The sequence below is a fragment of the Eucalyptus grandis genome, chromosome 2 (genome assembly GCF_016545825.1).
Source record: "Eucalyptus grandis isolate ANBG69807.140 chromosome 2, ASM1654582v1, whole genome shotgun sequence".
NCBI lineage: Eukaryota > Viridiplantae > Streptophyta > Magnoliopsida > Myrtales > Myrtaceae > Eucalyptus > Eucalyptus grandis.
In genome coordinates this window covers 17,943,538-17,965,421 of record NC_052613.1, presented here as the reverse complement: position 1 = coordinate 17,965,421, position 21,884 = coordinate 17,943,538, and the positions used below count along the sequence as shown (strand labels likewise).

Here is a 21,884-nt window from a genome sequence, read left to right as displayed (position 1 = left end):
CTTTGCAAGATTCGGCTAAGTAGGTCTTATGAGTTCTCTGGATTTTTCATGTGTTTTAAATGGGTTTGGTCATCATGGGACTAGTTTATAAAGTTTAGATCATTTTATGAATGTACACACTGCGACATGCCAGATGCGGGACTTGCCTTTAGTGACAAACAAATCATTGCCTTGGGTCACTTACGAACAATATTGCACAGTAGGGAAAATAAGGGACTTGGGTCCCCTCTAAGCGGACAATATTACACGGCCCCGGGTCCTTGCAGGTACAACGCGACATGCTAAGTGGACAATATTACATAGTGAGGGAAACCCGGGACTTAGGTCCCTTCTAAGCGAACAATATTGCACAGTGGAGAAAACCCGGGACTTGGGTCCCTCTAAGCGGACAATATTACACGGGTCCTTACAGGTACAATGCGACATGCCGGATGCGAGACTTGCCTTCAGTGACAAACAGGTCGTTGCCCTGGGTCACTTGATGTTTTAACAAAAAGCAATATTTCTCGAACATTTTTATCAAATTTTTATATCTTGTCTCTCTAGTCATGTTCTGCAATTCCTTTTTTTTTATATTGAGGGTCACGCTATTTTCACTTCTTTTTTTTGGGCAATACGCACCTTTTTTAGTTAATTGATCAAATTGGTCTTCAACTTCATTAAACATTTAGTGTATTTACTAGCATCTTTTTAGCAAATTTAATGATTCATGGGTTGCTACTTCCCTATTTGTTTTAAATCAAAATTTTCCTTTTTCATTCTTATTTTCACCCATGCTTGAAGAGAACAATTTTTTTTTCCTTCAAATTAGCAAAAAAATAAAATCTAAAGGTATATTCAACTAGAAGTTCAATTCAGGATTTTAATTCTTCTGTTTCTTCCAATATTTTGACATAAAGAATAGAATAGAGAAAGAAAAGAAAATGGAAAAGAAAGATCAAGACTAAACTTTTTTTATTTTCTGATCATGAACAATGTTATAACATCACTCGCGAACCTACTTCTTAGAATTCTTTTTACCAATCCATATAAGTTGAGTGAGAATGAGAGTAGTTAGATGTGGGCTTCCATCGAAGTCACTCAAATCTTCAATAAATTAATGAATTCATGGTCGTGAAACGGAAAAACATTTTTAATTTTATAACATAGTTTTACTTGGGATTAAAAACATCTCTTGTTCAATGGATCAAAAGGACATCAATCTCGTTATTGAACTAACGGTTAATATTCGTTCAAAAAAGAAAAACAAATATGATATGCGAAGTAAGTGATCAAAAGGACATCAAGAATTCTTTGTGCTCTTCGCTTTGCTTTCCACTCCGTCGTCATCATCTCGATCTCCCTCTTCGTCGCACCGCCGCTCCTCCAGCCTTTTCATAGCATCATTGCCTCTCTATGTCTCCCATCACTCGTCCCCATCGGCGGCGACCTTGTCACGTCTCTCGCGCGGCGACTAGAGCCTACTCTCGTCGACAAGGACAAGAGGGGACAACGACGACAAGCCAAGATCTAAGGAGCTGAGAGCTAGGGCCTAAGGCTCGACTCGACCGCAAACCTGGATTGATCCTACATCGACTGCTCGGATTGGCCCCGATCCGAGGTGTGGGGACAGGGGGATTACGAAGGAGAAGGTGTTGGCAATGGGGTTCGAAATGGATGCTGGAATGGACGACAGCACGGGAATTTGGAGGTTGTGGAAGGAATTTTGGAGACGGGATAGGTAGAGGGTACGGTGAGGAGGACGACAATGACGATGATGCCGGTGCCGCCCAGGACGACCTAGCTCCGGTTGTACTCAGTGCCGCCCGTGGTTCGGGTCATGGACTCCGACAGCAGCTGGTCGTGGAAGAGGGAGGAATGGTTATCGAAACAGCAAATGCAGGCGAGATCAAATTTGGGTTTCTCACTTCATCCATATTTATTTCCTTATTCTCATTTGGAACGTGATTATAATCTCCTTGACGCTTAATCTATAAAAGTAAAATTCATTGTTTCTCTTCCCTATGATCCAACCGCATAAATTTAATGTCTAATTTATTTTCTTATTCTATTTATTTTATTATCCAATCACTTGCTTCCGCAACATATGTTCAAGCCCTACAAAGGTTTCGATGGTTCATCATCCTTCCAAGCCCCAACCAAAACCATGCCAAAAATAACTTGCCGGAACTTGATCGGAAAGGCTTGGGCAACTGATCAAGATCGCGATAGAAAAGGGACGGATGGCTCGGCCTGCCTTGAAGGATATGGACATGTCCTGCGCGATTCATGCCAGCGAGGGGTAATGAACATTTCGAGAGTTTGTTCAAAGAATTCGCGTTGGGCTGGACTACGTCTCCCGTGCACGCCATTTATGGAGAAGCGATTTTCTTCATTGTCGAGTTTCAGGTGACTTTGAGCTTCTGAATAACGCTGGAGATAAACCGAATTTATGTCGGCGAAATTTAATGGGTGTTCAAACAAGTCCACCTCTCCTGTATAGTGCCTTCAAGCAATTAAGTGCTTAATTAGAGTCCATTACATCGATAAAACTCCTTTTATTTCGCGAAAAATATGATATTTCAGAAAAATATTTTTTGAGGAAGTCATTTTTCATGAGAACAACAATATCTTTTGATATTTAACTAAGATCTGAAAATAAACTAGAAAATATCATGACTCATATTGAAAATCTTATTTGATATTCCCAGGGAAAATTATTGAAAAATTAAAATTTTTTAATTCAATGATTTTCTTGAGAACTCAAGCTCAGGTCCATAAAAGTCGTGTGCGGGTTCTTGACGCTCCGATCCTAATTAATGAAATGCTTGTTCTTGTAAAGATATTTAAAAAAAAAATTAAATTTAAATCTCTTTTTTTTTTTTTTTTTTTCTCCGGCTGATTACCGGCTACCCACAGGCAACGGACGACATCGCCCCCATCAATCTGTTACTTGGCCTCCCAGGGTGCAAAATCAAGGTAACCTAATCAAGCTCGATGCGTTTCAACAAAGCGTAGGAACAAGGAAACCATCTTTCCTAAAACTGAATTCCTTTGGAAAGTATTTTTTGGACAAAAATATCATTTTTCACTATCCAAACGTAACCTAAAGTCCAATTCCCAAGGTGTCGCGGTCAAAGCAAAGGAGCAGAAAGATAAAAAGTAATTTTCCCACCATAAATTTCACTAGCCTGAATTCTCAAGGCACGCAACATAAAAGAAGAATCGTCTCTTGCTCTTTTCTTCATTGAAATTCACAAGACTCCACCTTATTGGAAACTGCATGCAACAAATGTTACAAATCTATTCAGTCTTACATGCAAACAGACATTTGAAAAAAAACAAAAAGTAACCTTTATGTTTTCCTCCACTCAGGTTAACTTGAAAACTTAGAAAGCTATGGCACCTGAATGAAAGTATCGACAGAGTTCACAGCCAGAAAATACATGTCCCTGGAAACTCTGGATAAAAAGAAAGATTTAAATTAAAGAAAGCATCTAAACTTTCTAAGTACAGAACCCCTTCTCTTTCTAAAGGTCCACGCACAGGTAGGTGATCACCGACCCCGCCCTGCGCCTGGTCCTCTCGCTGACCTTGGACTTCTCGACCAGGACCTTCTTGATGTTGGGGCAGCTGGAAATCACGGTCGCCACCCCGGCCGAGGTTATGCCATGGCAGTACACCATGTGGCACGTTTCTAGCATGCTGCAGTTTCTGACCAGATGGGACAGACCGGCGTCTGTAATGTAGCGGCAGTGAGAAATGATTATCTCTCTGAGCAAGGGACACCCTTCTCCTAGCTTAGCCAATGCGATGTCCCCCAATCTCTGCAGAGAACATTAAGACAGATCAACGAAAGCAAACACCATACCCGCCCATTCAAGACTCCTGTACAACTGCAGTAACGCCCCCATCAAATTAAAAAAGATTGCCACCAGACAGTGGGCACGCCCAATAGTGAGCAGATCCACCAGAAGAATTCAAAGGACTCATATTGGAAAAGGAAAAAAGCAAAAATTTCCTTTGGTTGCAAAATTTGGACAGAAAGGCTACACAACTGCAGACGTTCTATTGTCAAAGGGTAGAGTGCAAGCACTAATGGGATTACGGGCAAACAGAATGCAAAAGTTTCCCCAATAGGAAAGAATAAACACAAGCAGTACATCACTTAACGGAAAGATTTCAAGGGAAGAAAGCGTCTATGGGCTTCATGTGCCAACTTTTCTGAATTAGCTGTCTTATTACTCTTTCTTCTACTGTTCTTTTATATTCCTCATGCACTCAAAACAGTTTTCCCAGTTAACAAATTACTACTTTATAAAGAAAAAGAAATATTTCAAGGGAAGAGATAGTAGTGAAAGTATTTGAGAGAGAGAGAGAGAGAGAGAGAGAGCCGACCTGAAGGACACTGACATCAAGGGAACGGAGCTGAGGGCAACCTCTTGCAATGGCTATAATTCCAGGATCACCAATCTGATGACAGCCACTGACATTCAAATCGGTTAAGCTGCAGCCCTTTCCAATAGCTATTAGGGCCCTATCACCAACTCTATATCAAGAAAATCATAGAGTCAGCAATAATCAAAGGCATCAAGAAATCCATTAAGTTCACAAAGTTACACGGAGTGGCCAAAAAGAGTACAACCCCCACAACAAACTAAACTTTACTCCACTACTGAGGCATGCAGATAAGTGGGGTACACTTTATTGAAGGGGTAGAGAAAACAGATAATAAACACTACCCCTTTAAAAAAACAAAGAGAGAGAGAGAGAGAGAGAGAGAGAGAGAGAGAGATTGCTGAACAGAAGTGGAAGATATCTAGAAGCCCATTACCTATCACAAAAACGAATGCTCAGATCTTTCAGAGACTTGCAATGCCGACCAATAGCAACAATTGCCTTGTCACCAATCTATTTGGGAGAAGAAAATGATTAAACAACAATTCATGTTACGTGAAGAACAAAATAACAACCACGTAACAACCATGAATTCCTCCCTGCCTCTGGTGACCACCATGCTGTGTAGAACAGGAACATAGTTTTCATTGGGAAAAGTAAACTAAAGGTCCTAAAAGGACAAGTGTCATGGTTTAAGAAACAGACCCAACAGAACAAAAATCCTAATGTGCAGATCACAAATGACTCTAAAATGATTTTCTCTCTGGCCTGTTACTCTTCTTCTCCACGCTACTTTCAGCTTAATTCACCATTCATCTGCGGTTTCTACAACTCCACCCACTTTTTCACCACCCATCCTTTGATCATGGCCTCAACTGCTTCCTTCTTCCCAAAAAATGTAACTTCAAGAACACAATGCATCGCCACCATGCTCGCTTGTATTAAATGAATGTTTTACATTAAAGGGGCAAAGTAAGGAACCAATCCATCCTCTCATCCCCAGAAAAACAAATGATAAACAAAAACAATGGCAAACTCTATTGGAAACATTTATTCTTCTGAAAAAGAATCAAATCATGGCAATATTTAGAAAGAGAAAGCTCCTTAATATCCTTTTATATGACTGGCATCTGCCGGAGACAACAAGTGAGATAGCGCCAAGCATAACTGAAATTAACCTGAAAGACTTAATAAAAAGACAGAATTATAATATGTGGTACTTTCTGGATAAAATTACAGTGGTATCATTTAGTAGCACCATAAAGTCAGCAATAAGAGGCACAGAGAGAGTCAACCTCATAGCATCGACGAATATGAAGTCTCCTCAGATTTTTGCAGCCTTTGGCTATACTAATAATTGCGTCATCCCCTATAATGGAGCAATCGACCAAGTGAAGAGCTTGCAAAAATTTACAGCCCCTACCAATTTCAAGAAGTGCACGGCCACCAATTCTTTGGCAGTATAACAAAGCCAACTCAGTGAGATTCCTGCATCCAGTTGAAAGCTTTAAGCCAAAACAAGCAAAAACCCACAACTATATAGCTCAGCTAAATGTGAAGATCTAGACATGGGATACATCTTGCTCTTTCTGCATCAAATGCAAGCTGTAGAGTTCATTTTGGTTGAAGATAAACTGAACTTACTATGTCCATTTCAGAATGTAAGGGAGAACTTAGAAAATTAGGCAAGAAATAATTCCATGAAAACCATGTCTATCAGTAAAATGACCAGAGTAAAGGATAACTCTGTTTGCCTGGTTGAAAAACAACAGACACCCTACTGAAAATTAAGACATATTGCAAAATGCATGGTTAAATTGATTATCTAAGTTGATAATTTGTTGGTCTACACATTGGATAAAGACATGATACCAAATCAAAGGAGGATATTTCATTATAGGTCCTAATCACAATGTTGGCAAGCTAAGCCGTCAAATCAAAATGCAGTACCAGTGAAAAAACTAGGGAATACTTCTCATGATGGGAGAAAACATCATTTGGAACAAGAGTGAGAACCTTGAAATATACATGAACTTCGGTAAAGTATACTAATGAGAGTAAGAAAACAGCCAAACTAAATGAAATTAACAAGCTACTTGCGGGAAAGGCACAAATTCTACATGTTATGGCTTATGACTCATAAAATTCCTCAATGTTATAAGCCTGCAGCTAAGGCCTGATAGAACAACCAAAAGAAGCTACCATTTAAATGAAGGCAACAAAAAGAACTCTAAAGAAGCTCTGCTAGTTTTATATGCAAAAATTATAGAAACATACGGGCAAGACTTCCCCACTGACTCCAGTCCAAGAGTCCCAATGCCATGGCAACCATTCACTTCCAGATGAGTAAGCTGTTTGCAACCAGTTGCAACTTTTCCCAAACCATTGTCGGTGAGGAAATTGCAGTCAGTCAGAGTTAGACTCTTCAAACTTTTACACCCATTCCCAACTGAGTGTAAACCCCTGAAACAATAGGCAGCGAAAGTCAAAAGAAACCATAAACAGTAATTTTGAAAGGCTGGATTAGTGAGCTTTTACTTGATACAGAATAAGATCAAAAGATTATTAATATAATACTCTATCCAGACAAGCCCAGACAGCATACAAGCAAATCCTAGCACTGTGGAAGTGATCTATCAACAATTTCAATTAAAAGAATAATAATGAATAACAGGACAGGGAGAACAGTATCTGCTACAGTGCTTCTTCTTAGCTTTAAAACCTTTTCATGCATCATCAACCAAAAATGACAAGAAAATGGAAGTATTCATGCAAAGCTTCATCAAATATACAGAGAAGAACTTGCCAGGGGAAACATGTAAAGTTTAATGAGAAGAGTTACTGACACATCAGTGAATCTCTGGAAACTGTGTAGAGCTAGCTCCTCCAATGACAAACAGCACCTGCCTACAGTCCTCAGGGTTTCATCTGTAACATTTGCACAATGAAGCTTCAAGACCTTCAAATAATGACATCCTCTGGCCACAGAGAGAAGCCCAATATCATGCATGAACTCTGAATCCAGTGACAACGTCTCAAGATATTGACAGTGAGAGCCGACTGCTTCTAGAGAAGCATCAGTCATTTTTGCACAGGCAGCAATTCCAAGAGATTTCAGTGATCTCCCACACCCAGCGGTTAATTGAACCAACCCCTTGTCAGTCAAGCCCTCACAAAACCGCAAATTCAACTCTTCAAGTTGCTTGCAACACTCTCCAACAGCTGCTAAGCCTTGATCTCCAACATAGCAACCCTAGAAGGGGGAAAAAGAAATCATTGGAATTGCAGGAAGAAGAGAGAATAGAATAGAAACAGCGTGCATTAAACATTCTTGATAAGTAAAAGTGTAAATGTACTATTACTAGTTTGTATGAAAGCTAATGACTCCTTTGAAGGCTCTGATTAAATAAAAGGAGTCTAGACACTAGGTAGAACCTTGATGAGATTAGGCAACAAAATCTACAAATAATGAGATGGACTCCTGAAAATTATATGTTGAAGTCTTATCCCATATCGATTGACAACGGGTCCTAAATGCTCTTTATATTCATGTTGTCTCCCTCTATCTATTGACTTAAGCTTTTGGATTAGAGTTTCTAACATGATATCTTCCATGTGTAATTCATAATCCGCAAAATGATTGACAACAGATCCTAAACGCTCTTTATATTTATGTGGTCTCACTCCACCTATTAACTTAAGCTTTTGAGTTGGAGTTTTAACATTATAAATCAATAAATTAAAGTATTTACCTGCAAGTCCAAAGATTTCAAGAACATACACCTCTCTGCAAGTGATCTTAACCCCACACTTGAGATGTTGGAGCACCAGATCAAGCTTAACTTCTCCATCTTTGGAAAACCTTCACCAAGAACAGCCAATCCATCATCTGATAATGAGGAAGACTCAGATACGTCTGCAACACTCTTTCTCTCAGTTTCCTCATGCATCCGAAGAAATAAAAGTGCCGGGTCTGCGAACTGATCATTGCGACGCCTTCTTCCCTGAGAGGTAAATAAAATTTCTCACAAACCATGCAAATGACAATAAACCTGCTTAAAACAGATATCGTAGCCACTTTAAACCCATGCTGAAGATGTTGGTTCTGCCACCATGATGCACTTGCGCATGGTAGTCTAGCTGCTTCACAACCCCATTTCTTTACTTTTCAATTAGTTACTAACTTTCAGGTGCAATCAGGACACTTCTATACCAAAAAATTTCCCCCTTATGTCTTTTCATTTTGAGTTGTTTTTGTCATTGTCTTCTTCCCATTTTCATATTAAATTTTTATAATGCACCTAACTCCCTTACATTTGCTTGCAGTACCTCTAGAGGTACTTTTTCGTCTCTCTTTGAGAGAAACCATTGTCTTCTCACAAATCAAAAAACTTCATACTTATTTATTTTACTCTTTATCCTAGTAATTCTCACTCAATAAAATCAATTGCCTTAATCTTCATTGGACATTGACTCTGACCGTTCACATCTGTCCATCGAACTAGAGCTTCGCCCAATAAACACTTTGTCACTCACTCAGATAATGATGAAACAAAAATGGAAAGGATAAATGCTGTTAATGAGGCGCTCCCACTGAGGCCTGCTATGCAATTGATTACTGCATACAATTTAGGACTGACTGGTAAATCCAAAATGCAGCAGGTTTGGGCTCAATAGGAAACTCAGTCACCTTTATGATTTTCCATATGGAACATCCCTATCTTGTTCATTTGGGAAAAAAAAAAGATTTCTTTGTGCAGCAGCAAAAAAAGAACGCTCTTTTGGAGCAAGATACTATTTCATCAATCAATTCATAGGTATCAAACGTATTCACACCTAATGATTTTTCACAAGGTGTTGAAAGAAAGGTCCAACTTGAACAATTTTTTCTATTTTACAATTTGATTCAATCCATTAGAACGTAATGCTGTTTACTAAATCGCAGACATTTCTAGAATACATCTAATAGAAAGACAAATAGTCAATTGTGAAAGAACTTATTGTCAAACTCTTTCTGATATGAATCTATCTGATTCAGAAGGGAAAACTCGTATGATCTGTCAATTTCAATTTAAACATGGGTTTGCTTCATGCTCTATGTTCTAAGCACTTAGTTGACCTGTTGAAAGTTGGCCGCTCTTTGAAGATAATTAGCTTCTAGAGAAAAATAGGATCATTAGAGAAAGAGTCTTTTAAAGAAAAAAAAACAATAGAAAATAACTACAGCAATCACAAAGCAACGAATTTTACCTCTTCCTGAAAGTATAAACTAAGAAGCCTAGCCAAATTATGTGCTTTACCAGTAAAGGCAAAGGCCGCATATAGATATATGCAAATTATCTTTCCCTGTGGAAGATGCAGGCTTGAATATTATTACAACACAACAAACAACAGGTCAATAGCTCGAGACTAAGAACAATGTCCAACTAAAAACACTGGTTGAAGGATTTTCATTTGTATGTGAAGAATTCTTTTCCCACTACAGAGCTGAGCCTATGCTAGGTTATAGTTGGTCTGTTAACTAAGATTTATGAGTGAGACAGTATATTCAGACCCCTCCTTCTAAGACAAAAACGGGTATCCTTAATTTCTCTTTCTATAGTTTGATTGGTTTGGAAAGCTGGGAAGACAAGAGTCTTTAAATGGCAAGAGTCTGCTATTCAGGCCTTAATCACAAATCAACTATTTGATTTAGTGGGGATTTACACAAGGATGTAAATGCTTTGATTGATACCATATATTTTCTGTCTCTATAAATGAGCTTCTTTCTGGCTTTGAGTTCTTTTGGGTGTTGGCCTTTGGTCCTCATACTTGGAGTGAGTTTCTCTTTTCTTATAAAGTACTACAAGAGTAAGATTGAATTCCAATAAATCAATTCAATAATTAACTAGCGCACTTCCAGAGCCTAAGACAGTAAAATTAAAAATGATTTGACCGTGAAGTCATGCAATTCAAATGCCAACAACTCCTTCCAACAAAATTTATTGCAGCTCATCAAAAAAATATTATTCACCTGGCAATCATAGTTTAAAATGGATGCTTCATTTATGGTACTCTAATGATCTGCAATGTCAATATCAACAATTTCAATGTTCAATTAAGGGAATCTTGCTCACTAGCTACATCTGCAAATGACTTAAGCCATCCTCTCATTGTTCCACAAACTAAACCTTAATAAGGTCAGTAGTCGAAGTAGTACTACCACATTGATGTTCAGGACGATACTGCTAACAGAGCATAGCTCGTGTTGAAGTCATCAAATGACAGGATAATCAAGATCATCCTCCGCCATAAATATTCGCCAAAAATTAATACTTACTTCTCAAAACACGAATCTTTCCTATAACCTCACGTAGGATGTCAACAGTTAATCTCGGAATTCATACCGAGTGACAGTTTCTAGTCTAGCATCGAAGAACTTAACCATCTATATACCATTTCTAGGTAAAAAATTATCAAAATTGACCCCACATCTTACCCCGCTTTTAGACATGCAATCTTCCCCAATTTCCTTCCACCATTCCATGCACAGGAATGATCTATGGTCCAGGCAATACAAAAGACACCATTTTTTTTTCCTTCCTTTGGGGCTAGGCAGAGACACCATCATTCTTCACAGCACAGAGTCTTAAACTCACATAATCACATAGCGATCAAGATCAACGAGCCTTCCAATCGCAACCTCTTCGCCAGCCCTAGTTCGCGAGACCCGCTAACAAATTCCACAATCGACGGCACGCGACCCCAATCGTGCCGGCGCGAATCATACAAAAAAGGAAGAGAATCGCGATCGAGCAATGGCGAAATTCGATGGCTTACGAGGCGAGCCGGGAGGGAGATGGAGAGGCGCTCGTCGACGTGGACGTTCCTCACGTTGGTGAAGCGGGCGGCGAGGAGCTTGAAGAAGCGGTCGGAGGTGCTGGAGGCGCCGACGCGGAGGGTGGCGCGGGTGAGCCGCTCGAGGCCGAGCCACCGCTTGCAGACGAGGGAGCAGGCGTCGTGGGCCGACTTCGAGCCCAGCCGCTGGAAGATCTCCACCATCAGCTCGTCCGGCAGGCAGCTGTTGATCCGGTCGCGGCCCCGCATGGTCGGTCGATCGGCGCCGATCCGATTCCGATGAGAAAGACGGGTAGAGAGAGAGAGAGAGAGAGAGAGAGAGATGGAAGGTGCGTTGGTTTTGCGGGTGTGTCTCCGGCGAGCGCGGGCGGCGGCGGGCGGCGGTCGCGGGCGGCGGAGGAGGAAGAGGAGGCGGAGGGAGGGGGCGGGTTTTATATGTAGTTCTCGGCTTCGGGTGGTGCATGGATGACATGTAGCCAAACGGTCCGCTTCGATTTTACCTTTTTACCCATCCTTTTCTTTTCAGGAGAAATTGATTTTTTTAATATTTGTTGTGCTTTAAGATGTGTTTGGTAACATTTTTTTATTCACGGAAGAACGAAGAAGTAAATTTTTTTAGTTTACGTCTTACTTTTATTTCAAATCTAATCATTAGATATTTTTTTAATTTCAGAAAATAGAAAAGTTTGCTAGCATTACCAATCCGAAGAACAAAAGAGCTGAGAATTGAAAAATAGAATGACTATCAAGCATTTACCCTTAATGTATAACATAAGTAATGGTCGACATTAACATTGTCTGATCCAAAAAAAAAAAAAAACATATCAGGAATATTTTATGCATTATTATAGAAATGCCCCATGCGGCGTGGTTGAAATGTTTAGCTCAAACTCATAATTATTGTTTATTTTAAGCAAGCCCATTATAGCCACATTACCAACTATAGGTTGAATTAAAGTCAAAACGAAGTGGACCGACATTTCATGAGTAAGTAAATCCTATTCAACTCAGCCCCTCGAGGATTTCAAATGTGTAATTTGCCTCAACTATACGCCCTTTCTTTTAAAGCTGTTAATTTGGATAGGAATCACTCTAAAAGGGAAAATCTCAATATCAAAGGTGATTTTGGTAGGAAATGCGACTAAAAAAGAAAGTAACATAATTGCGCGCCAATGACAAGTTCATTGCAGTGACAAATGATTGGGTAAATACATGGAACGATATAATGAGGCAAGTTCATCACATCAATGCACATATTAAGAGATATGACAACTTGCGATAAATCCACTATATGACTCATTTAGTTGGAAAGCTATTTACAACTTAGAATACTTACTAGATTGATCCTAACATACCTAATATAGGCACTCTTTATTTGACGATTTAATAGATCAATCTTAACCCCTTCGAAAAGATAGATCCGATCAATTTTACGTACATTTTAAACCCCTTCGAAACCATAGATTTATAGAGACGGTTGTGGGGACTTGGAAATATATATTACCTAACAAATTTATTCACTTATACTTGAATTTTACATCTACTTATAAATAGATAAAAAGATGTCTACATCATAATTTTAAAAAAAAAAATTGATCTCTTTTCTCTCGCTAGCATCAAAACAACGTTATAACTTAATCCCTCCAAACCTTTTTCTTCTTTCTCCTTGTAATTGTCTAGATCCCATCTTGTCCTTCCTAATTACTCTATTCAAACCGAGTGCAAAGTGGTTTCATGTATGATAAATGCACAGTTGACGCATCTGGTGTGCGCGACACGCGCGATTTTAAGTGTCGTTTAATTGAGGTGTAACAATCACGCCAGCTACTACCTTTAGTTTTACATTTGTATTAAAAGTACTTCCATGCATTAGTATGAAATGATCGAAAGCAAGTTACTACATAAACATTAAAAATGCTTTATTCATGTTCTTAAGAATTGTGAGTTAGTGCAACTAAATTTTGAGGCTACTTAATAATCCATCCAGCGAAAATTGGAAAACTTAGGAGGAATTTAGTTCCAAAATACCTAGATTTCTCCCGCCCAATGATTCCCTCTAGTGTTCACGCATCAATCGTTATTTTGCTACTTTTGTGCCTTTTAAGAATAAGGGTTGATATTACAAAAAATTTCAAACTAGTATATTTGTAATAAATTTATAATCTTAAATTGGTACATTTATGACAAATTTACTATCCGTTAATTTTCATTAAATTTTACCGTCAAATTGCTAAGTTAGATGAAAATTTATGGCTTTTGTGGTATTAATATAATTTAACGGAAATTAACTGATGATAAATTTATCACAAATTTACCAATTTGGGGCTTTTGATTGTGGTAAATTTATCACATGTGTATTAGTTTGGAGTTTTTTATCGTCAAAAAATTAGTTTAAAGCAAATTTGTTACACATGTATTAGTTTAAGGTTTTCTATATTATTAACTCTAAGAATGAAATGCCCTTGACGATGATCTACGGCACGGTTGCTGTGCAATTGCACGTCATCGTATCAAACTTTTTTCGACCACCCGATGGAAAAACTAATCAGATATTGATCGTTGAATCTAAGGTTTTATTTCAAGAACAAAACTATCGACCCTGACTTCCAATGTCATTTGAGATCGAAGCTATATAAAAATGGAGCCCATCCGCACTTTTCTTTGCTTGCGATTTCATAATTTAGGTGCTCAAATTTTTAGCAACCTTAAGAGGCCGACGGAGAGTTATTAAGGATCAATCGAAATTAAAAACATCTTACTCGATTAGCCAAAATAAAAGGTTAATAATTCAATTGACAATTTTACAAGGTGTTTAGAAACTCATGCTACTCAATTATTTTTATTTAGATGGTGTTTAAGATGTCCTAGATTCAAATATGCTTGTGAGTATTTTTTTTTTTTTTGCCATTATACGGGTTATACCTTTATTCGTACAATGTAATGAGGATAATCAAGACATTTTCTTGTTATAATATTTTTGTACGTTTATCATAGAGAGAAATTGAGGCTGCTTGGATGACTAGGGGCAAGCTTTGTTTGAGGGTGCTAAGGCCTCGACTTTAGACCATGATCACTTGAGGCCTCAAACTTAAGCAGTGACCCTCAGTCAAGGGTCACAAAGGGTGGCGACAGCTCTACTAGCCACCCCCTCTCTCTTCATAGCTTCTGTTTCTTTGAATTTTTTTTATTTCCTTTATTGTAATTTCTCTTAGTCTAGTAAAGATTCTCTATGTTAGTGATTCCATTTTTTTTTAAACATATGCTTTAATATGATCCTAAGTAAGACTTTAAATTGCTTCATTTGAAATCTATAACGTAAAACCGGCGCACTTATTAACAAAGATCATGTCAATTTTCATGGTGCTAGTTAGCCACATCAGAACACCTACAACGATTTATTTACTAAAATAACATCTAACCGATAGAGTTATGATTGATAAAAAATGAAGATCATCCACTTTCTAGTGGTGACCATCCCAACTAGGGTTTGCCGACCAGCCACCCTCTCTCTTCACGGCATCCATTCTTCTTTATACTTTTTTTTTTTCCTTTCCATCTTTTATTTTAATTTTTCTTAAATTATTCGAGATTGTCTGAATTACTTATTCTAAACTGAAATATATGTTTCACGAGGAGTAATACCACAAAGTGGTCGTGACCACTTTGTTAAGCGGAGTATATTCTGTTAAAACGCATTTTGTTTTTTTTTTCATTTTTGAAGAATTTAAAATAATATTATTTCTTCTTTTAGTTAATTTGACTAGTGTAATAGGGGCACCTGTTGGTAAGGTCCAGCTTATGATGCTATTTGGGACCTCACCTAACCCAATTATTACCAAAAATGTAAAAGTGATAAAAAAAATCTTAAATTATATTCATTATAACACATTTATTGTAATTTTTTTAATAACAAAACTTTAAATTTATACATATATGACACATTTACTCTAAATTTGCACAACGTAAGACATTTATCGGAGCTTTTTTTATGACACCAAAAACTTCAAAGTTGCATTCATGTGATATATTTATCCTAAAAATTTAGTGTCGCAAGTATAAATTTGAGGTTTTAGTATCACGGGAAAAAGTTCGGGGTAAACGTTTTTTATGTTACAAAAACTAGTTTAGAATAAATGTGTCACAATAAGCAAAGTTTGGATTTTTTTTTTTTTTTTTTTTTTTTTTTGTGTCTCTTTTCCTTACCAAAATACTAACCAACTAAGGGAGCTAAAAAGTAAAAATGATGTAATAGTGATAGTTTCAGTTGGGCCTCTTTGAATAAAGTTTAATATATGGGGGCACAAATTGAGAAACAAGAAAACCTTAACCCTGCAATTTTTCCTTTTTTTGCCATTCCGTCCTTGCCATTTGCAAAAAGCCCCCTCGTTTCTTCATCTCCTCCCACCGCTCAAGCTCCAAATCCATTTTGCCATCATCTGTCAATTTCCTGCGAATCAAGAATCAAGAACGACGCCATAAATCCCAATAAGAAGAAGAAGAAGAAGAAGAAGAAGAAGGAGGAGGGCACGAGGAGGAGGTTCTCTGTCGGTACGGTCGGAGCTTGCACAAACCCACTTCGTTCTTCTTCCTCTTCATCCCCGGAGACATGACGGTCGGGGAGAGAACCCACCGCCGTCCGCTCCGTCGACGTCGAGAGGTGAAAATTATTTACGAGGCGTTGTTGGATGTCAGCACCGTTCTTGATTAGCATGCTTCGTTAGAGCCCAGAAGGGTTTCGAGGATGATTGTCTATGGTAGCTGCGCGCGCGTTCGCGGTTACAATGTGACTCGGTTGATCGACATTTGATGAAACGGTGCATTTTCGTGTCGCGAATCTGTTTTCGAATCGCCTGGAATTTTTGTTTCGCCGGCCAAGAGGGTGGGAAGGAGTGACCGGCGAAGCGGGAGGTTCGTACCCGCTAGGAGTGCTTGCTTTTCAGAAGGGATTTGGCCCAAACCACTGCTACCACAATTCCAACTGCCGGGGCGGGTGCATCCTTGTGGCCTCGTGGATGAAATTTCCCAGATTGCTTTGAACCCGACGCTCCTTGCGAAATCTTGTCATGGTGACATCCGGCCATCGGGCTGCCGTGCCTGTGGTCGCTTTGTTTAGAATTGATTTGGTTGGATTTGATTTCGACTCTTATTTGGAGTGGAAGAACAAATTAATATTCTGTCTGTTCTATTGTCCTTACGGATTTTTTTGGTTTTAGTATAAAATATGTGACAATGCAACAGCGACTACTGATATTGATGTTGCTTTCTTTTGGGCCTGGCGGCTGAACTAAATCAGGAGATGGTCAGCTATCGATTAAAATGGTTAAATTGAGTTTTTGGCTGTATAAGGATAATGCTATGTGTACATATGTGATTTACAAAAATTGGTATACTACGGCAGACTCCTTTTGAGTGTTGACTATGATCCATTTATTTAAAGGACCATTTGCAGTTGGTCGAATCACTTTGTTTATGAATTTTGTAGACTAGTTTAAGTAAATTTAGCTTGACACTTCCTATGTTCACAATGCTAGCATTTTTTAAGTAATGTTGCTTATGTCTCAGGTCCTTGATTCTCCTGATATTTAGCTATAGTTACAATGAGCTGATTTATTGAGGTTTCTATGTTATCTTGCTTACTTTATTTTCTTATTTCAGGTACAGCTTTAAAGACTGAGGAATGCTTGGTGCTGTATGTGAGAGGGATTTCAATGGGGGTGGGGGAAGAAGAGTTTGAACATGAGCCATATGTGGGGTTGGAGTTTGATACTGCAGATGATGCTCGTATTTTCTATGGCAATTATGCATCACGAGTGGGTTTTAGAATACGATCTGGTCAATTGTATCGATCGCGAGTGGATGGATCGGTTTGTAACAGGAGATTTGTGTGCTGGAAAGAAGGGTTTCAAATTAATTCAAGGACAGGATGCCCTGCATTCGTAAGGGTGAAAAAATCTGATTCTGGCAAGTGGGTCCTTGACCAATTTGCGAAAGATCATAATCATGATCTCGACACTTGTGAGAAGAATCATCCTGCCAATTCCCAGTGCAAAAGTTCAGCAACAACTGCTCAAGTAGTTGATTTGTGCCGTAAGCCACAGATAAAACAGCTTGATGTTGTTGATAATGGATGCTCATCTTCTTCAAGTATTTTCAGTGCCAAACGCATTAAACCGGGGGCAAATGAAGGACTAGTGAAATTTGAGCCCTATGTGGGTCTAAAGTTTGATTCAGCTAACGAAGCATACCAGTATTATGATACATATGCTGGGAATGTGGGATTTAGAGTTCGTATTGGTCAGTTGTTTCGATCAAAGAATGATGGTTCAATTACTTCTCGGAGATTTGTATGCTCAAAAGAAGGATTTCAGCATCCTTCTAGGGTTGGGTGTGGTGCATTTATGAGGATTAAGAGGCATGATAATGGAAGGTGGATTGTTGATCGATATCAACTAGAGCATAACCATGAGCTTGAGATGCAAATGAAAGCCAACAGAGGTTCAGCTTCTAGGAAACTTTTAGATGAGATTAATGAAACATCGGAAAAACTAGACATTGCTAAAAAGCACAATGGGAGCCTTGTAAAGAAACATCGTGCGAACAACATAGGAAGTGATTGGTATACCGTGCTTCATAATTACTTTCAGAACCGACAGGCTGAGGACATCGGATTCTTTTATGCTGTTGATGTACAGATGGGTTGCTGTAGAAGTATTTTCTGGGCTGATGGCAGATCTAGGTTTTCCTGCAGTCAGTTTGGTGATGCCATCATTTTTGATACCTCCTATAAGCAAAACAATTATGTGGTGCCATTTGCTACTTTTGTTGGTGTTAATCACCACAAGCAGCCGGTTCTTCTTGGATGTGCTCTAGTTGCTAATGAATCGAAGGAGTCCTTCATATGGTTATTTGAGACATGGCTCAGGGCAATGTCTGGGTGCCATCCCAAGTCAATAATAGCTGATCATGATGATTCCATTCTGCAAGCGATTGCACAAGTTTTTCCTTCGAGTCATCATCGATTCTCAATGTGGCAAATTAAGACAAAAGAACGTGAGCATTTGAGTCCACGGAGTAGTGATTGTAAATATGAATATGAGAAATGTGTTTATCAAAGTCATACAGTTGGTGAATTTGATGCTGCATGGGATGCTCTTCTCAGCAAATATAGCCTGAGGGAAAATGCTTGGCTGAAGGAAATGTATGAAAAGCGTGAAAACTGGGTTCCACTGTACTTACGTGGAACATTTTTTGCTGGAATTCCCATTGATGGTCTAGATGCCTTTTTTGATCCATATTTAAATTCTCAAACGTCACTTGAAGAATTTGTCATGAGATATGAGCAAGGTTTGGAGCAACGTCGTGGCAACGAAAGGAAAGAAGATTATAATTCATTCAACTTGCAAGCATATTTGCAGACAAATGAACCAATGGAAGAGCAATGTAGGAGGCTTTATACCCTTTCTGTTTTCAAAGTTTTCCAGAGGGAACTTTTACAAAGCTACGGTTATCTAGGTGCCAAGATTCATGAACAAGGGGCCATCTGCAGATATTTGATCCATAAGTGTGGCAATGAGAATGAGAAACATATTGTTACCTTTTGTTCATCCAATCTCGATGTGAGTTGTGGCTGTCAAATGTTTGAATCAGAGGGTGTATTGTGTAGACATGCTTTGAGATTGTTCCAGATTCTAGATATTAGGGAGCTTCCATCTCGCTACATCTTACATAGGTGGACGAGGAGTGCTGAGTATGGCACTGTACGTGATTTTGAATCAGGAGGTAGCTCCCATGAAATTAAGGCTAAGATGGTCTGGAGTCTTCGTGAAATTGCTGCCAAATATGTAGAGTTTGGTGCCACATCTTTTGAGAAATACAAACTTGCTTATGAAATTATGCATGAGGGTGGGAGAAAACTTTGCTGGCAGAGGTAAGAATAGGATAATTTTGTAGTTTGGAGTGCATCTATAGTTTCTTTTCCAGCAGGCCTGACTTTTGTAACTAGAGGGCATCAACTTGTTTTATACAGTATAAAAGCTTTCTCAATTAGAAGTGAAATTATGTGGATATGAAATTATGCATTCTACTAGTTCTTTTTGTTGGTTTCTTCTGTTTATCTCACCTCAGAGGCTAGGGGTAAGGGAGGCGATAAAATGAGAAGAGCGAACGAAGAACTATGCTTGAAAATAGTACCTTCAGTTTCAAAAGGTAAATTTCAACAAATGTCTAGCGGGGGGAAGCCATCACAAGCCCCCTGACCGTATGTCCTTGAGAAGCTGACCTGATATTTGAAGAACCTGTAGACCTGTGCTCTGGTGTAATTTCCTCCAGGTTATCCAATCTCTCTCTCTTTCTCTCTCTCTCTAGTGTAAATTTGGCAAAAGGAATGGGGGACATGGATGACTCTTAGTTTTGGTGCAGAAGTTAGCAAGAGACACCTGCTGGTCTGGCATTTTAATTAGCTAATCATAGTGAGGTTAATGATATACATGAGCTGTGGTCATTTGCAATTTTTCCTCGCCTGTATAATCTGACGTGAGGCTAAAAGGAAAAGTGAAGCTCATCTAATATAAATGTCTGATTCATTAATCAATCACAGTCCAGCACCTCAGTTGTAGTTGCAGAAAGTTACCTGGGATTTTTTATTTGGTAATTATTTTTCCAGCAATATTTGGAAATGCCATTTGACATTCCATGATGTGGCTGATTTCTTGTATCATTTCTTGTATTTCATCTTATTTCTTGGCCATACATTTTCTTTCCCTATGCGGCTTTAATAGGACTTATCATAGCTGACAACCTTCTGTTATTCAACTTTGATGAAATGTTTTACTATATCAGAGTGTGCTGAATAACTCTCGCAGTACAGATTTGAGTGCGAAGAGCAATATTGGTGAAGACATGCAAAATGAAATATCTCACAAAAGATGCACGGGTAGCTCTTTAATGAATATCTATCCATTAGCATTTAAATATATGAGGAAACTAGGGCAATCGCAACTGTGCTGGTAGATAGATTTGTCCTTGTGGCAACAGAAATGAACTTCTTCTTGTTATATCAAGTTAGGCTACTCTCACCAGGAGAAACCATGAGAGAATATTTGCCTGAGCGACCAAGTGCTGTATGGGCAGATAAGTAGCTCAGTGTTGCTATTGACATGTAGCTTAGACTACTGAGGCTGAAGCTGATGTACAGCACCTGTAATGAGACAAGATTCAGATATGCATGAATTGAGATTCGCCTGATCGAGTGCTTCATAGAGTCCATGTTCACATCATAAATGACAATCTAGAAAAATTTTAGGAACACCTTGGTATTGTATGATATGTTAACCTTGTCTCTCGATGCCTTGACTTGAAGCGTTGAGCTTGAATATTATTTGAGATCTGAACATGCCTAGTGCTCTGTAAAAATCATAGATCAACAATGAATCATGATCTCCCCTAGTTAAATTTAAGTGACATTTTCTTTTCAGTTGTGTAGTCTTAACTAGGCTTGATACACTTCAACCGAAACTTGCTGACATCATACAAAGAGACCAGATTTCTCATTATTTTCGTGAATTTTTCTTTCAAGCCAATGTCAGAGTATGCTTTGATTGTTGGGTCACTGGCTATGCATCTCCTTAAGAGCATCCTAATTAAGCAGGTGACTAATGCTATTCTGAGAAGAAAACTAAGTCCTTGAACCACCCTGCTTGTGAGGCTATATGGGGTATGTTTATCAATCCAAAATCCTGAATGATGACAGAAAGATGAAAAAGAGAACAGAACAACTGTAGCTATAATTTTATTGGTAAAGTTACAAACTGAGAAAAAGTTTCAAGCAGGAAGAATAAAAACTTGAAAGGGTATTGAAGCATGTTTTGGTGAAGCTATTTCCTGGAATTGGCTCTGCAGCTTGTGTCGGTTTTCTTTGAGAAAGGTATTGCCTGCTTGTCCAAATTTGTTATAGGTTAAGATAGTCTAAGACTTTGGAGTGATCTGTCTTCTCTTTGTTTTTCTTTGGCTTTAGCAACATAAAATGCTTTCAAGTTCAGTTGTTCTAATTTTAATTTAAACTTTTAAAGGAATTTGTAGGAGTCAGTGGCTGTGGCCTTCTTAGAGTAATTGAATAGGCAAGACATGATCTTAGGGTTGTCAAGATGATTGCAATAACTACTACTTGTCGGAAGGCAATGGCCTGAGTCCTGCTGAATGCTGCTCTTTGGGGTGATCTCTACCTACCTCTTACCATGGAAATTGTTTGGTTGTGCTCAATGGGGAGACTATCATGAGCCTGTTGGGATAGTCGGGTGCACTTGAATGCTAAACACAAAATTACAGAACGCTAATAGAGAATCAGCAAGAAACATGTTGCAATTTTTCTACCTGTAAAATCCTATGATGTAATTCATTTCAAGCATCATTACTAATGTCATCCAATAGCATTACTAGTTCATCTTGGTTTGGCCTCTGTATCCTAGGGTTGTGCTGTTGAAGTGAGATTTTTCTGCTTCATTGAATTTGGTTTATATTTTGGCAATACAAGAATGATTAAGATGGTCGAGTCCAATGAGTACGGTGGATGGTGAAAGAACATGGTAAAGCATCGACACATTGTAGAGTTAAGAAATTAATGCTTCGGGGGGTTGGCTATCGGGACAAGACTTGGTCTCAAACTCTGGGATTAG

The 21,884-nt window shown here is 38.7% G+C and overlaps 2 protein-coding genes across 3 annotated transcripts; one reads left to right on the top strand and one right to left on the bottom strand.

Moving 5' to 3' along the window:
- Positions 1-3,193: 3,193 nt before the first annotated feature.
- On the bottom strand, positions 3,194-11,634 carry LOC104425162 (F-box/LRR-repeat protein 4). The gene is made up of 8 exons (XM_010037768.3): positions 11,197-11,634; positions 8,130-8,381; positions 7,224-7,630; positions 6,655-6,840; positions 5,673-5,865; positions 4,814-4,890; positions 4,378-4,528; positions 3,194-3,806 (listed from the first exon to the last, which is right to left on the bottom strand). Exons 1-8 carry the CDS (start codon positions 11,461-11,463, stop codon positions 3,510-3,512), a joined length of 1,830 nt encoding a protein of 609 aa, XP_010036070.1. The 5' UTR covers positions 11,464-11,634; the 3' UTR covers positions 3,194-3,509.
- A 3,947-nt stretch (positions 11,635-15,581) lies between these two features.
- On the top strand, positions 15,582-19,804 carry LOC104425147 (protein FAR1-RELATED SEQUENCE 7). 2 transcript variants are annotated; one of them, XM_039307666.1, is made up of 2 exons: positions 15,582-15,871; positions 16,876-19,804. In XM_039307666.1, the coding sequence occupies exon 2, from the start codon at positions 16,923-16,925 to the stop codon at positions 19,143-19,145; it is 2,223 nt and encodes a 740-aa protein (XP_039163600.1). In that variant the 5' UTR covers positions 15,582-15,871; positions 16,876-16,922; the 3' UTR covers positions 19,146-19,804. The 2 variants fall into 2 exon arrangements, with proteins under 2 accessions (XP_039163600.1, XP_010036050.2); XM_010037748.3 differs by having other exon boundaries at positions 16,870-19,804.
- The last annotated feature ends 2,080 nt before the right edge of the window (positions 19,805-21,884 follow it).

Bases quoted from the DNA above. Each gene is read 5' to 3' on its own strand.
- LOC104425162 (XM_010037768.3), bottom strand. From the start codon at position 11,463: ATGCGGGGCCGCGACCGGATCAACAGCTGCCTGCCGGACGAGCTGATG. The intron at 5,866-6,654 runs GTATGTTTCTAT...AACTGGATGCAG, and splicing joins TCAGTGGGGAAGTCTTGCCC to GAATCTCACTGAGTTGGCTT. The intron at 3,807-4,377 runs GTCGGCTCTCTC...TGTTCTCTGCAG, and splicing joins TTGATGTCAGTGTCCTTCAG to AGATTGGGGGACATCGCATT.
- LOC104425147 (XM_039307666.1), top strand. From the start codon at position 16,923: ATGGGGGTGGGGGAAGAAGAGTTTGAACATGAGCCATATGTGGGGTTG.